Source organism: Ptychodera flava, chromosome 22 (assembly GCF_041260155.1).
Source record: "Ptychodera flava strain L36383 chromosome 22, AS_Pfla_20210202, whole genome shotgun sequence".
NCBI lineage: Eukaryota > Metazoa > Hemichordata > Enteropneusta > Ptychoderidae > Ptychodera > Ptychodera flava.
The window spans coordinates 35,623,741-35,638,120 of NC_091949.1; the positions used below are offsets into that span (position 1 = coordinate 35,623,741).

Below are 14,380 nucleotides of genomic sequence, written 5' to 3' on the forward strand. Positions count from 1 at the left end.
CCATAATCAAATTGTGAGATTGCAGCGACTCAGACTTAAAGGGCAGAGAGCGCAGAACACTGAACTGAAAGACAAGAAAGTGAAGTGACTGAATAGACAGAACATTGAACTGAAACAAATACCCCTTTTTGTACTTAAAAATTGTAGAGACTGAATGGACAGAACATTGAACTGAAACAAATACAGGGGGTTTTTTGGTATTTGTTTTTTTATTGCGACCGCCCGCCCTGCCCGAGTATTCCTCTGGAGATGAGAAACAAAAAATAAAAGGGTCACCCTTACAAACGATGACGCGCTACTTAAATAACAGAAGGTCAAATTCGTACTGACCTCGAACGACCATGCCAGACGGGATGTCTGACACGGTATGCAAATAAATAAAACGAGGTCAGCAACACCAAACGACCTCATTCACGATTAAAAACAGACAGGGGACATGCTGATTGCTAGGTTTAAGCTCCTGGAACCTGACCTACTGGGTAAGTAACAGTCGAAAAACACCTAAAACATGTTCGAAAGTGAAGTATTTGGCAAGGCTACTGCAGAGATCAGTGATTCGAACGAGTGCCCAATTTTCATACGACCACCACTTGACGATCATATTCACTCTGTCTGGTTAACTGATCAAGTCCAATACACAGTTTGATGTATTCGGAATAACAAGCAGCAATCGACGATGACCATTACAAGCGTTTACGCTTCATTGTTTTACACACCTAGTGGAATGAGCTTTGTCATTTAGCCATAGAGGCATGGCAGACCACGATCCCTCTGTACGCTTTATTGTGAATTTTAATACACGAGGTCACTCATCCATTGCAGAAAAACATAGAGTTTGTAAGTAGACCCATGGCAGCGCCCATGGATTTTTGTACATCCATGGTAGGCCTAAGTAGTTTCATAGGAACCAGTTTGTAAGTAGTATAGCAACAAACTGATGATGTCAAATCGCCGTACACAAAACACAGACGCCTTGAAATTATGGCACTGTGTATTGTGTACACGATTTGACGTCATCAGATTAATTACCACTTATACCAGATATGAACTGAAAATGCTCACGTGTTTCATTATATATTGCATTTATGTGCAAGTTTGAGCCTTTGCTACATGCTTTGCTACACTTAAAGTGTTATGATCAACACAATGAATTTCACCACAGATCAATTCTAAAGGTCATTAAGTATTCAAATATGTAATTAGCTGAAATAAAAATAACTAATTTCTTTGAGTACTGTCATTGTATCACAATACAGCATGTGTAATTACCTTTGGTCAAGTCCTTCAAGCTCTATATGCCAAACCGTGAAAGCTTGTTAGCTATTTATGCAAATTATGAATTAGCTGACATGAAAATGCAAAATGACTTTCAATACTGTTATAACCTGGTATAATGATCAATGTACACAGCATGTTTCGCCAAATTTTATCAAGTAAATGCCAGTATATATCCCTAATTTGGAAGGTTCATTAAATATGCATATTGGGAATTGGCTGAAAAAAATGTCAAATGACTTTCAATAATCTTGTATCATAGTATCTTTAATGTACATAGCAAGTTTTGCCAACTTTGGTCAAGTCAAAACAGATAAATATCGCTAATAAATGCGGGATATCGGACCGCAGGCGGGCGAAGATTGCATTATAAGCGCGCCAACCCAAACTCACTGCATGGACATCACATTTACGAAATCGAAGTCCAAAGTCAACTACGTCATTGTTAGAATAAGAGAGGTTTTCCATCACACGGGAGCATACCACCACAAATTTTGCACAGATGGCGTTGCACTGGCATTGAAAAAGGGTGCATGGGAGCATGGGAACGCGGGCAGTTTCCCTCGCTGTGGGTAGGAAATGCATTGAGCAAGACACACTTCCGGGTTCGCAAAAAAACGAGGATCCCATTTACGGGGCGCTCAAATATAACTATTTGCTGTGATACATAGCAGAGGCGTATATGTTTGTGATGCTGAGAGAATAACATCAGTAAATAAATGACGGGTTTTAAAAGTTGACGTTTTTTGCGATGAAACAGACTTCTGAAGGTAGCTCGCTTGGGGAACACGTCATCCCGGCCGCTGTCCGCTTTGACCCCAGTAATTCACACTGGTTTTGGTCGGCCCCAGGTACCCAAGTCACTTCGACCCCGTCACACTTTTGCCTACATGTCCACGGAGACGATTCAACATGTTCCACAACAAAGCCAAGACAAAAATTGAAAATATCAATAAAATGGCTTCACAAAGGCTGAAATACACGATACTCGATGAAGTATGAAGTTTATGAAATGAAATCAAAATTGACAACACAAGTGTTTGTCTCGGGTAATACCACTTGAAGTTGTTTTTCCATACAGTGCAGTATTTGTCAGTGACAAATTAATCTTTGCAATACATTTTTTTGCGATGAGCTGGAAATTTGATTAATATCGAGTTATGTACATAAATATTCCGTTATTTACTGGGACACGTTTATTTTCTCGATCCGCTATCTGCGGACTACGTGCTGAATTTCATGTCAACGATCGTTTCTCCCTCTGCAGAGTTTCTGTATCCCGTTCAACAACGCTGTACCTCGATCACACGATAGTGACGCTATGTAGCTGTGCAGTATTGAAACTTATCATAAAATGGCCACCTCGTCTAACAGTAACACGTATTGTCGGGATTATCGTACGGAAAAAAGACTGCAAAAGTAAGACTTATGAATCTTCATCAGAATTGAACACATCATGATTGTACACGAGTATCAACCGCGAATGCACGTTGAGCTCGGCAGTTACACAAGCATGGTACGCTACATGCATAGCCCTACGAGTATGGCGACAGTGTCCGGCTTTGGCTACGCCGCCTACCGGAGGTGGGAGGCGGCGTAGCCAAAGCCGGACACTCTCGTCATACTCGTAGGGCTAGCTACATGCACTGCCGCGATGCCGATCGTATGCATTCCAAGGCCTATCCCGGAATTTGTTTCACAAACAACCTCAAAGGAGAGCAAACATACTTCTATGGACAGTGACGAACACGTTTCTTGGCGAAGCAAATTCAAAACAGTGCAGAAGTACATGAAGTAGGTCATGGCCTTGGACTCTGTGCACGAACCTGATTGGACACTTCAATACCTTTGACCCAAAGTTATTATTCATCAGCACTTCCATGCCATGAGGCTAGGTAGAGAACGTATGTACTCATTCTGGCGATCGAACAGCGAGGGAAACAATCAATTACCAAGGATAAAGCTAATTTGCTAAACGATATTTTATCTTGAATAGTGAGTTGAATGAGTAATAAAATATCATATTTTTAATGTTCAATACGAGGTTGAAACACGGAGGGACCGTGGTTGAAACCAGTGCTATCCAGCTGTAGCCAACCTGGACAAGCACATTTCACAGCGCCCTCAAACAGTCGATTGTTTCACTTGTCATACGCGGCGTAACAGAAAAATTAAAACTTTCATAACTTCATTAATATCCAAGCCACGCCCACCAAAACCTTTTCAGTTCTAGCCATTTGAATTCTGAAGATGTCTACCAAATTTGACTGAAATACGTTCAGCCGTTTTTGAGAAAATGGACCAACAGACAGACAGACAGACAGACAGACAGACAGACAGACACACAGACAGACAGACAGACAGACAGACAGACATCGCTGCGACATATGCTCACGTGTTCACACGTGAGCAAAAAATGGTACCGATTCAAAAGGCAGGTTTCAATCATGAGTAATTGAACCACGATCACACTTTGAATATATAAATACCCTTAGTGGAGAGAAACCAATTTTCCAGTAGTGCGTTATCAACACATAGGAATTTTCACCCCAGCCAAGGTTTGTTAGTACTTCTACCATTGGGATAAGATAGGGGTAAAGTACCACAAAGGAACATTTAGGGACAGACCATTAGATCTTTGGAGGTGGGGTGGTCACAATCAGATTGTGATTTTTTTTTCACAATTGAAAATTTTTGGAATTTTTTTCCAAGTGGGTCATGATGTGCTAATTGTTTTTTTTCTAAATAAACTTCCAGATTAACAACTTTTTGAGTACTGATTTTATTTTTTTATTCTGCAAACTAGTCTGAAGATTTGTTCCTACCTTTTTGCTATGAATTTTTTTTTCTGTTTTGACCACCCCACAAGATTTAATTGGCCATCCCTTGTCTCGAAACCTTTTGAATTTGTATTGTTTGTAAGCCACCAGAGAAATGGCGGAATAACTCTAAGGAGTTCACAATATGCATCCATGGAGGTAGTACCATGATGCATCAATAGATTTCTATCGGTGTGTTGCTCTGTGGAACACAGGATCGCAGTTAAGCAGCCGGGTAACAGTACTCGGCCTACATCGGCAATTTGGGAACTGAAATGGGCCATGCGTATTGTGCAAATGAATGCGGGTCGACGTGTCAGGCCCGTTGGGACAAACAAATGCATGCATTGACAACGCTTCATAATGGATGCCCGTATAATATGTCTGGAACCCTAATGATAACGTAAAGATCAATAAAGTACAACCTATATAATTGCACAGTACAGACATATCACTTATTACAAGAGCTAGATTTTTCATCAACGAAGATCCTAATTTTTCTGTTGACAAATCCGTTAAAGTTTAATGAGGGTGAGGATATTCTCATTCACAAAGCAGCTTGCATTTAATGGATTTCACTATGTGTTGCATACACTAATCATAACATTTTCGTTGGTATCAATTAATTATTCATACCGAGAGGATGGCTAAACGCATTTTATTGGATGAGAGAGCTGTTTTAACATAAGCTAAACAAAACTATCCGTTTCAATCTTAACAATGTCGACACGTACTGTTCACCTGTTTGATGTTTGACAATCATAAACTTACCATGTAATAGGTTAAACCAGGAATTCGAATGAGCCACGGTACAAACCCACGTGTCTGAGCAAACGCGCATAGAAGTACGTGCATTCCTGTGCGCGCTTATACACATGGGTTGGTTTAACCGTCTTCACGTCATCCCTTGGACGTTGAGACTGTGGCCTGGGACAAGTACACCTAACGCCGAGAACGGGATGTCACAAAGTGATCACGTTGAACTTAGAACAAAGGCCTTTCCGATCCCTATTGGATTATTAGTCCCAGGTAGAACACACAGTCCGGAGTAGAACCATTTTGGTGCCCCAGAACCGGCGAAGAAGTGAGCACTGAGCTGCAAGAACACATGCTGAGTTCCCCCAAGCAGCGTAGTCCCTTCATTCGCGGATGGGCCGTGGTGTGCTGTGGGGAAATACGTATCTATGTGTATATATCCTGAAGCACGGAAATTATTTTTATATTAATCATCAGGGTTCATAAAACAAGAAAAGGGGAAATCTGATCACTGAAAAGGTAAGAATACCTATCGAATACCGAACTAAAAAAGAAAGTTTCTGTCTCACATTTTCAGACCAGAACTGTTAAAATCCTGGGATATGAAACAATATCCCGTTACTCTATTCAACAAAGACATAGCTGTAACTTTATTTGATATCATCTCTCCCTCTCCAACATTATAAATAAGGGGGTAACTATATTTCTGAAAAAACGTAACTCATTGTTGAAATCTTTTAAAAAAGGATATGTGGCAATTTTGTGCAACGATTAGGGACAGCTTCAAGCAATTATTCGCGTGTCACAGAAGGGCAATACACACGTGGGTTTAAAATTAATTCTATTTGGCTCGAATATTTATAAATGTTTTGTATACATGATCACGTATGATGAATGATGACACAGGATGTAAAATACATTATGTAAAATATATAAGGTGTAAAATATATTGTGCAAAATAGTTTTATGTAAATACTAGTATATACTGACTATGGCAGCGAATACGCTAGCGGCGCGCTACCGTGGGTATCGATTGCACTCGGGTCAGGGGGCCATCGCCACAGACAAAGACGACCCCTGACCCCGGCCGAGCGCGATGGATACTCCACAGCAAACTTGTGTTTTCACAGCTATTAAAGACTAACTAACCTTGCCCACAATGTTGAAAATTCGGCAACTCAATGAAACAAAAGAGGAGTTCTGTGAATGGCAAATCCACTGTTTGTGAGACCAGGAAGGCATATCTTACGGTTACAGTAGAACGAGTGCAGCATAAAAGGGCCCCATTCACAAGTCGTTCATAGTTATCTTTATTATAAATAATGCAAGGTCAGGTATTCAGCCCGGGTATTCAGTGAGTGACTGAAGACCTTGTCTATTCATTGCAGGAGATGCAGACAGGGAGACTGATAACAAAGCACGTCGGCCGAAATCTACATGGCTTGCACATGCCTTTACCAGGAGAACCCAAAATCTTTAGATGTTGGTTGCGATTTTATAGTTGACATGATCACCAATATTCTGACATTTTGTGAAACTTAAAACTTTATGCGCTGTCGCCTCCGGGCCCCCTCGCTTTTGTATTAGCCATGGATAATCAAAACGCGCGCACGGTAAACGCAACAAAGTGCGTTTGGCCGCACACCCCCCCCCCCCCCCCCCCCCCCACACACACACACACTCCCATACATCAAAACACGCGCACGGTAAATGCGTTTGGTCTCACCCCCTTCCCTAAACGAAAGTTTGGAAAATGCAAAAATCCTACCAAACCTCATTCTGTATCAGCATATCTACAATCCCTATGAAACGACGCATACACTACCCCCCCCCCCCCCCCCGCAAACACTCTCTAAAATCAATCTTTGTTCAGCGCCAATTCGACAAATAACGCAACAAACAGTATGGAATGACTGGAAACAGTGTATCCAAAATGGTTGTTACGTTATTTTACTCGTACGCTGCACTACGGTCCCTCATGGAGGGACCGTGGCTGAACCGCATACATGTCAAATGAATTGCTGGTGCAGCGCCGGTGCCGCACTGGCCTGGTACACACCAAATAATATAGCGCGATATTTTGCGATGATACATAAAACATGTTAGTGCGATTTTTGCGCACGGTAGGGAATCGAAATACAGCCAAACCTCCTCCCCCTGAACACGTGGCGTTTTAATTATCTACGGCACCTAAGTTTGTATGTTGCCTTTTAGCTGGTCTTTCCCGTTCCTCGCCTAACAATGGTGGCGTCCTTCAATGTACTAGTATATCGTATTGCGGGGGAGAGCGGAATACTGGCTAACACTGTGATACTATCACGGTTAAAAATCTGACAAATTATTTTTTCATTGAACACAGCATGTAGGCTATTTTTGTCGATTATTTACATCCTTTTTTAAATCTGCCAACCGTCATGTTAACATTTTCCGAAACCTAAAAATGTTAAGCAATTGTTGCCCCAGAGGATGAACACAGAGACGGCGCTATTTTTTATTCCAAGTATTGTATATCGGGCAATTTGTTTTGTAGAACAAAGTTTGCATAGCGACCCCTGATTTTTATTTTTGATTTTCAAATGGAAAGGTTCAAAGTTTTCATGAGAACATTTGGGCAAATAGGGCGCGAACTTCAACTTAAATTATTATTTTAATTGTCTTTTTCAGATCGTTCACGATATTTGTGATGGCTAACGACAGAGTAATCTGGAAGATTGTATTTGCGTGTTTTACTGTGTCTTCCATATGCTATGTGTTGTACTCAAAATCTAGTACTAGTACCAACCAAAAGGGTTTCCCAGCATGGCCGCACAAAAAGTCAAGCCCTTCAGGACTCACTTCCTACAGAGATGTGTTTGAGGGCGCTCTCAAAGCCACCGATTTCGTCGTTCCTAATATCGCTCATTATATCTGGTTTTCCTGTCATGAGTTCGGATTCATCAATTTGCTGAGTATTCTGAGCGTGTACAAGATAATGAAATCTGAAAGAATAATTTTCCACACGGATTGCGAGCCAAATGGAAAATGGTGGGCTGAAGCGAAGAACAAGGTACCTATCCTTGAGGTTTGGTATATCACAGCGCCGGACAATGTTTTCGGACAAGATTTGAATTTAAACTGGCCAGAGCATCAAGCCGACGTTGCCAAACTACAAATCCTCGCCAAGTTTGGTGGAGTGTATCTCGATCCCGACGTCATCGTTGTCACCCCACTTGAATCCCTGCGCAAGTATGAATACGTCATCAGTCTAAACGGCGACAATAGTGTCGACAGTGGATTGATAATCGCAAATAACAACTCGGAGTTTTTGAGGCTTTTCTACGCGAGTTATAAGGACTACAAAAATAAATGTTGGATATGCAACTCAGTTGAAAATCAAGAAAAATTAGCAAGGGATAACAAACACATCGTACATATCCAAAAATCCATGACAGTTCGCCCAAATTTTGACAAGTGGAAGACGTTGTTCTTTGGTAAGTTCCCTTGGCGAAAAGGACAGTATGCATTTCACATTTGGACCCCTGTATATAAACATCTACGAGACATAGATACAGGTACTTGGCCAGAAGACTTCACTCCAGAATATATAAAAAACCTCGATTCGACATTTGCTGAAATCTGTCGCATTCTGTACTTTGACATTGGTTGTCTAACAACAGAAATGTCCAAGGGACAATAAGAACCGAGGTGAGGAGAAATTGGAGTAACAATCGTATTGTTACAACGGACGATTCCATTCAATAGCGACCGACGAGCTTCGCTTCGCTGGGAATCTAGCGATATCTAGAGCTTGGATCTTCATCGTAATCACGGACAGGTGTACGTTTATGTGATGATGCCATGGTACAGACTGTGATTTCTCACATTCCTGGTCGCTGGGAGTGCGGGATCGACGGTGTGGGAAAAATCGATCCCACACTCTGCAGTAAATAAAACACGGGCTCTGATTGGATGATAAACAGTCTGTTTCGTTCCACGCGCAAAATGTTATCCAATGGCACGACGAGTAACGCATAGACCAGAACTACAAAGTAAGCAGGTCAGAGTACAGTGGCGGACGACCGAGTTGTCACGATTTTGGATAATGTTGTACGTGTCCAATGTGAATTTTATGCATTTTGTGGTCATGTGAGAAAAAGAATCTCACACACCAAGGACCTGGCATCAGATTTCTCACACTCGTTGGGGATATTTTGTCTCACACTCGCCTGCGGTTCGTGTGAGACAAAATATCCCCAACTCGTGTGAGAAATCTGATCCCAGGTCCTTGGGGGTGTGAGATTCTATTAATCTCCTTCAACGTCCCAGTGTTGGGTTTGTTAATAACAACTTAGTTATGTCCAGAAACTTCACACATTTCGAGATAGTCCGTATGACTCAAAGTCACTATATATTGGCCTTTATGTATTATGTGCCCATATATACGGATAAATAGTTTTTTCTTATTTACAGTACGATATCTTAGTGTATATGTACATCAGCGACGATACATTTCGAATGTCTCTCGTTCGAGTAACACTTTCCCATGTGTATGATATCTGCGTGTAGTGTAGTGTATTGTAGTGTACATGTCATTAATACAGCATTACGTGGACCAACAGAAAGTTGAGTAAACGGAATAAAATATGCAAAATTGTAATCGTCATTAAATCTATCCTTATTCATAATTCCCTCCACAATCATCATCATCATCATCATCATCATCATCATCATAATCATCATCATCATCATTATCACAACCACCACCACCACAATCACCAACATCACTGACACCATGGAGTAACTATCATGCCAGATCACTTTTCAGTGACAAACATACCATCACTGTCGTTTTCCCACCGATTTCCCATTGGTTGGTATTTCTGTTTGTGTCATGAATGAAGGTCTTTATCAAGTAATATAAGGCCTTCGGCCTATCATACTTTACGTAAAGTATTGAAACTAAATAAAATGAAAGGAGAATGAAATATCACATACTATGATATTTTTATGTTTTTTACATATCATTCAACTCAGTCGCATTGAATGAAATACATATACAGCTAAACACAACAAAGTGGCTGTATCGTCAGTCATCATCAATTGAATAAATTTTCTTCCAGACCTTGGTTTAAAATACTTTACAGGAATGTATTTACTTCTCTGATTTTTAAACAAGACAAATCAAAAGGAAGTGGTGTGCACCATTTCTGTTGTGTCGCATAGAAAATAAAAGATCAGAATGGCCATGATGATTAAGAAGATAAAGTAATTGATATGTGTCTTCGAAGTGGTGAGTTCACCATTCGGATAATGCCTTTTTCAGTAACGTACACTAGATGTAGTGCTCAGCAGTAGCGGAGTTAATTTGTAAGAATTTCACAAGGTTTGTGTAGTATTTGTAGGACTTGCCCTCTTCCGTGCTTCACCCACTTTTGTGCTTCATCTATTCCAATTTTTCGATCCATCTCAACCAGTAAATAAGGGAAAGGTGCGAAACCTTGCAAGCATATGCGCATATGCGGTGATTTTCACAGAAAGCAGACACTTTTATGGGTCATGAAGGATTTAAATTGTCTATATGATGTCTACTTATCGAGTGAATAAACTTCACTATATCACCTGTCATACGGGTACCTTTTGAATCTCTGAACAAATGTTTAGAGAAAGGAATAAATATATTTCTTGTCTTTCCCATACATTATGTAAATTACGTAGATGAAACAAATTTTAACATTGTGTACCCATGTTGGTTTCATATAACATATAACTGTTCAATGGTATAAAGCATGTTGCAGCATTTCTTTGGGTATCAACTTTGAAACATTTTCAGAAGTTTTGTCCATTTATGCAACGTTTTGACGCGTATAAAAATTGATATCCACTACATTCTCCAACAATTACAACATTTGGTGCATTTCCAGCCACTCCTTGAAATTACGACAAGCATACTAGTGAATTATCTCCAAACTGCCATGTTTCTCAAAACGCCAAACTTCTGACCCATACTTCAAAACACGTGAAATCATAGTGTCGAATATTTTAAGAAATTGTTGTATTATAAGGAAGCATACCAATTTTCCTGTTAACCTTACAAATACCAAAAGCTTTACGTGATTGCTGAGCTAACGTTTTGGTTGCCAAACCTACATGAAAACATAACACCTAAATATCCGTTGGAATACCATTTCCGAGCTTTTGAAAGGAAACCACCTGCTTTAAATACCATGTTTGTTTTAGCAAGGTTCACAGACAATGTCCATGTTTTACAATATGACTCTAGACAATAAAGTAGACGTTGAAGGCCAGCAATTGTGTTTGAGAATAGCACAACATCAAATAGTAAACAAAATATTTCTATTAAATCTGGAAAAAGTTGGATGCCTCGATAACCGCTATTTTGTATTACACTAGTTAATTCGTTTATAAAACGAAGAGTACAAAAACGGACTCATACATACAAGCTTGGCGTGCGCCAATAGGGCAATCAAAATATCTTTTACCCGTATACATGATTTAGCACCTTTGTACGTTGCATGTAGTATCTTAAACATCTTTCCTTTGATTCCACCTCGTAAGAATATATTCCAAAGTCGTTTGAGCTCAACCGAATCAATTGCATTGGAAAAATCGACAAATGCACAACAAAATTTGCCTCTTTTATATGATAAATATTTCTTGATGATGGCTTCGAGAAAGAAAATATTGTCGACGGTCGAATAACCACCCAATTTCAAAGACTTGGGTGCCGTAATTTCAGAGTTATATACCTAATTACAGAGTTCATTAATTATGCAAATGAACACTTAATTAATTTCACACTACTGAATGCTTTACACTACAGTTAGATATCAGTCGGATCAGTATCTGCAGCAGATTTAATCACATTTACCACTGCATAAAAACCCTATAATACTTACTGTATTAACATGGATTATTGCCTGTATTTTAGCTGAAGAGTGCATATACAGATGAATGCAGTAAAGAATCCATTTTTAGCTCACGTGTGTAAACACGTGGGCTATTGTCATAGCGATGTCTGTCTGTCTGTCCGTGTGTGTGTGTGTGTGTGTGTGGTGTGTGTGTGTGTGTGTGTGTGTGTCTGTCTGTCTGTTTACACGATAACTCAAAAACGCCTGAACGGATTCAAGTCAGATTTGGTACACAGGTACCATATGCTACTTGCAAGAACTGATTAGATTTTGGTTAGTGTGGCTTGCATATTTATGAATTTATGCAATATTGTTTTTTTCCGTACAATGGTTTCCCTATGGAGACGGTAATGACAGTGTAGACATATATCAAGAAATACTGCACCAAATTTCATGAAACTTTTCACACATGACAATCTACGAACATTATGATGATACTGTGAGTGTCATGTCAATTATCTTCTCATTTGCATATTTAATGAACTTTTGTTATTAGTGAGATAACTCTGAAATTCCTGCACCAAACTAGATGATACTTGCAGCAAATATTGATCTGATATATATCTTATTATACTTAGAAGCATTAGGCAGTGTCAAGTCAATAAGTAGCTCATTTGCATATTTTATGAAGGTTTGTAATTAGTCATATAACTCCGATATAATTTTACCAAATGTGACGAAATCTGCTACAGATACTGATCCGATTTTTATCTAACTGTAGTGTAAAGCATTTAGCAGTGTGAAATTAATTAAGGGTTCATTTGCATATTTAATGAACTTTGTAATTAGGTATATAACTCTGAAACTACGGCACCCAGGTCAGTTAAATTGAGTACAGATATTGTTTTGATAAATATCTAAGTGTACTGACAAGCATTTGGCAGTGTCAAGTTAACAAATAGGTCATTTGCATATTTTATGAAGTTTTGTAATTAGTGAGATAACTCCAAAATAACTGCACCAAATGTGATGAAATCTGCTGCAGATACTGATCAGACAATTATCTAATTGTGGTGTAGAGCATTTAGTTGCGTTAAGTTAATTAAGGGTTCATTTGCATATTCAATGTAATTAGTGATATAACTCCAAAATTACAGCGTTAAATTTGATGAAACTTGCTACAGATGTTGATCTGATAAATATCCAATTGTACTGAGAAGCATTGAGCGGTGTCAAGTTAATAATTAGCTCATTTGCATATTACATGAAGTCTTATAATTAGTCATATAACTCCGAAATAACTGCTTCAAATGTGATGAAAACTGCTGCACATACTGATACGACAGATATCTAACTGTGTTGTAAAGCATTTAGTACTGTAAAGTTAATTAAGGGTTCATTTGCATATTTAATAAACTTTGTAATTAGGTATATAACTTTAAAATTACAGCGTTAAATTTGATGAAACTTGCTACAGATGTTGATTCGATAAATATTTAATTGTGCTATGAATCATTGAACAGTGTCAAGTAAATTTAGGGTTTATTTGCATATTTAATGAGCTTTGTAATTAGTGACATTACTCTAAAATTACAGCATTAAATTACATGAAACGTGCTACAAATGTTGATCTGGTGAATATCTAATTGTTCCATAAAGCATTGAGCAGTGTCAAGTTAATTAACAGCTCATTTGCATATTAAATAAAGTTTTGTAATGAGTGATTAAACTCTGAGAGTACTGTGCGAAGTTGAAAAACCAGCTACATACAGTGATAACATATATCTCATTGTTCTGTGAAGAGTACAACTATTAATGAACCTGTTGTAAAACACGTGAGCATATTCAGTTCATATCTGGTTTTGTATTCAGCAAGCCTGTATTCATGTGGGTTCATGTGAATTCATGTGTATTATTCTATAATACATGCAACTCATTAATGTGAATTTATCTGAATTATTGGGTTTTCATGCAGTGTACACACGTGAGCTAATAACAGAATTAAACTAAACCATAGCGCTAAATCTGTCTGTTTTTAGCTCACGTGTGTAAACACGTGGGCTATTGTCATAGCGATGTCTGTCTGCCTGTCCGTGTGTGTGTGTGTGTGTGTGTGTTAGTGTGTGTGTGTGTAGGTGTGTGTGTGTGTGTGTGTGTGTGTGTGTCTGTTTACACGATAACTCAAAAACACCTGAACGGATTCAAGTCAGATTTGGTACACAGGTACCATATGCTACTTGCAAGAACTGATTAGATTTTGGTTAGTGTGGCTTGCATAGTAATGAAGTTATGCAATATTGTTTTTTTTCCTCACAATGGTTTCCCTATGGAGACGTAAATGACAGTGTAGACATATATCAAGAACTACTGCACAAAATTTCATGAAACTTGTCACACATGACAATCTACGAACATTATGATGATACTGTGAGTGTCATGTCAATTATCATCTCATTTGCATATTTAATGAACTTTTGTTATTAGTGAGATAACTCTGAAATTCCTGCACCAAACTTGATGATACTTGCAGCAAATATTGATCTGATATATATCTTATTATATTTAGAAGCATTAGGCAGTGTCAAGTTAATAAATAGCTCATTTGCATATTTTATGAAGGTTTGTAATTAGTCATATAACTCCGATATAACTTCACCAAATGTGATGAAATCTGCTACAGAT

At 38.8% G+C, this 14,380-nt stretch overlaps 1 protein-coding gene across 2 annotated transcripts; it reads left to right on the forward strand.

Annotated features, from left to right (window-relative positions):
- The first annotated feature begins 381 nt into the window (after positions 1-381).
- Positions 382-13,157, forward strand: LOC139123293 (uncharacterized). 2 transcript variants are annotated; one of them, XM_070689435.1, is made up of 3 exons: positions 410-479; positions 2,543-2,694; positions 7,515-13,157. In XM_070689435.1, exons 2-3 carry the CDS (start codon positions 2,630-2,632, stop codon positions 8,524-8,526), a joined length of 1,077 nt encoding a protein of 358 aa, XP_070545536.1. In that variant the 5' UTR covers positions 410-479; positions 2,543-2,629; the 3' UTR covers positions 8,527-13,157. The 2 variants fall into 2 exon arrangements, with proteins under 2 accessions (XP_070545537.1, XP_070545536.1); XM_070689436.1 differs by lacking the exon at positions 2,543-2,694 and having other exon boundaries at positions 382-479.
- The last annotated feature ends 1,223 nt before the right edge of the window (positions 13,158-14,380 follow it).

Coding starts and splice junctions, on each gene's coding strand:
- LOC139123293 (XM_070689435.1), top strand. CDS start 2,630: ATGGCCACCTCGTCTAACAGTAACACGTATTGTCGGGATTATCGTACG. Junction 2,695..7,514: donor ACGGAAAAAAGACTGCAAAA/GTAAGACTTATG, acceptor TGTCTTTTTCAG/ATCGTTCACGATATTTGTGA.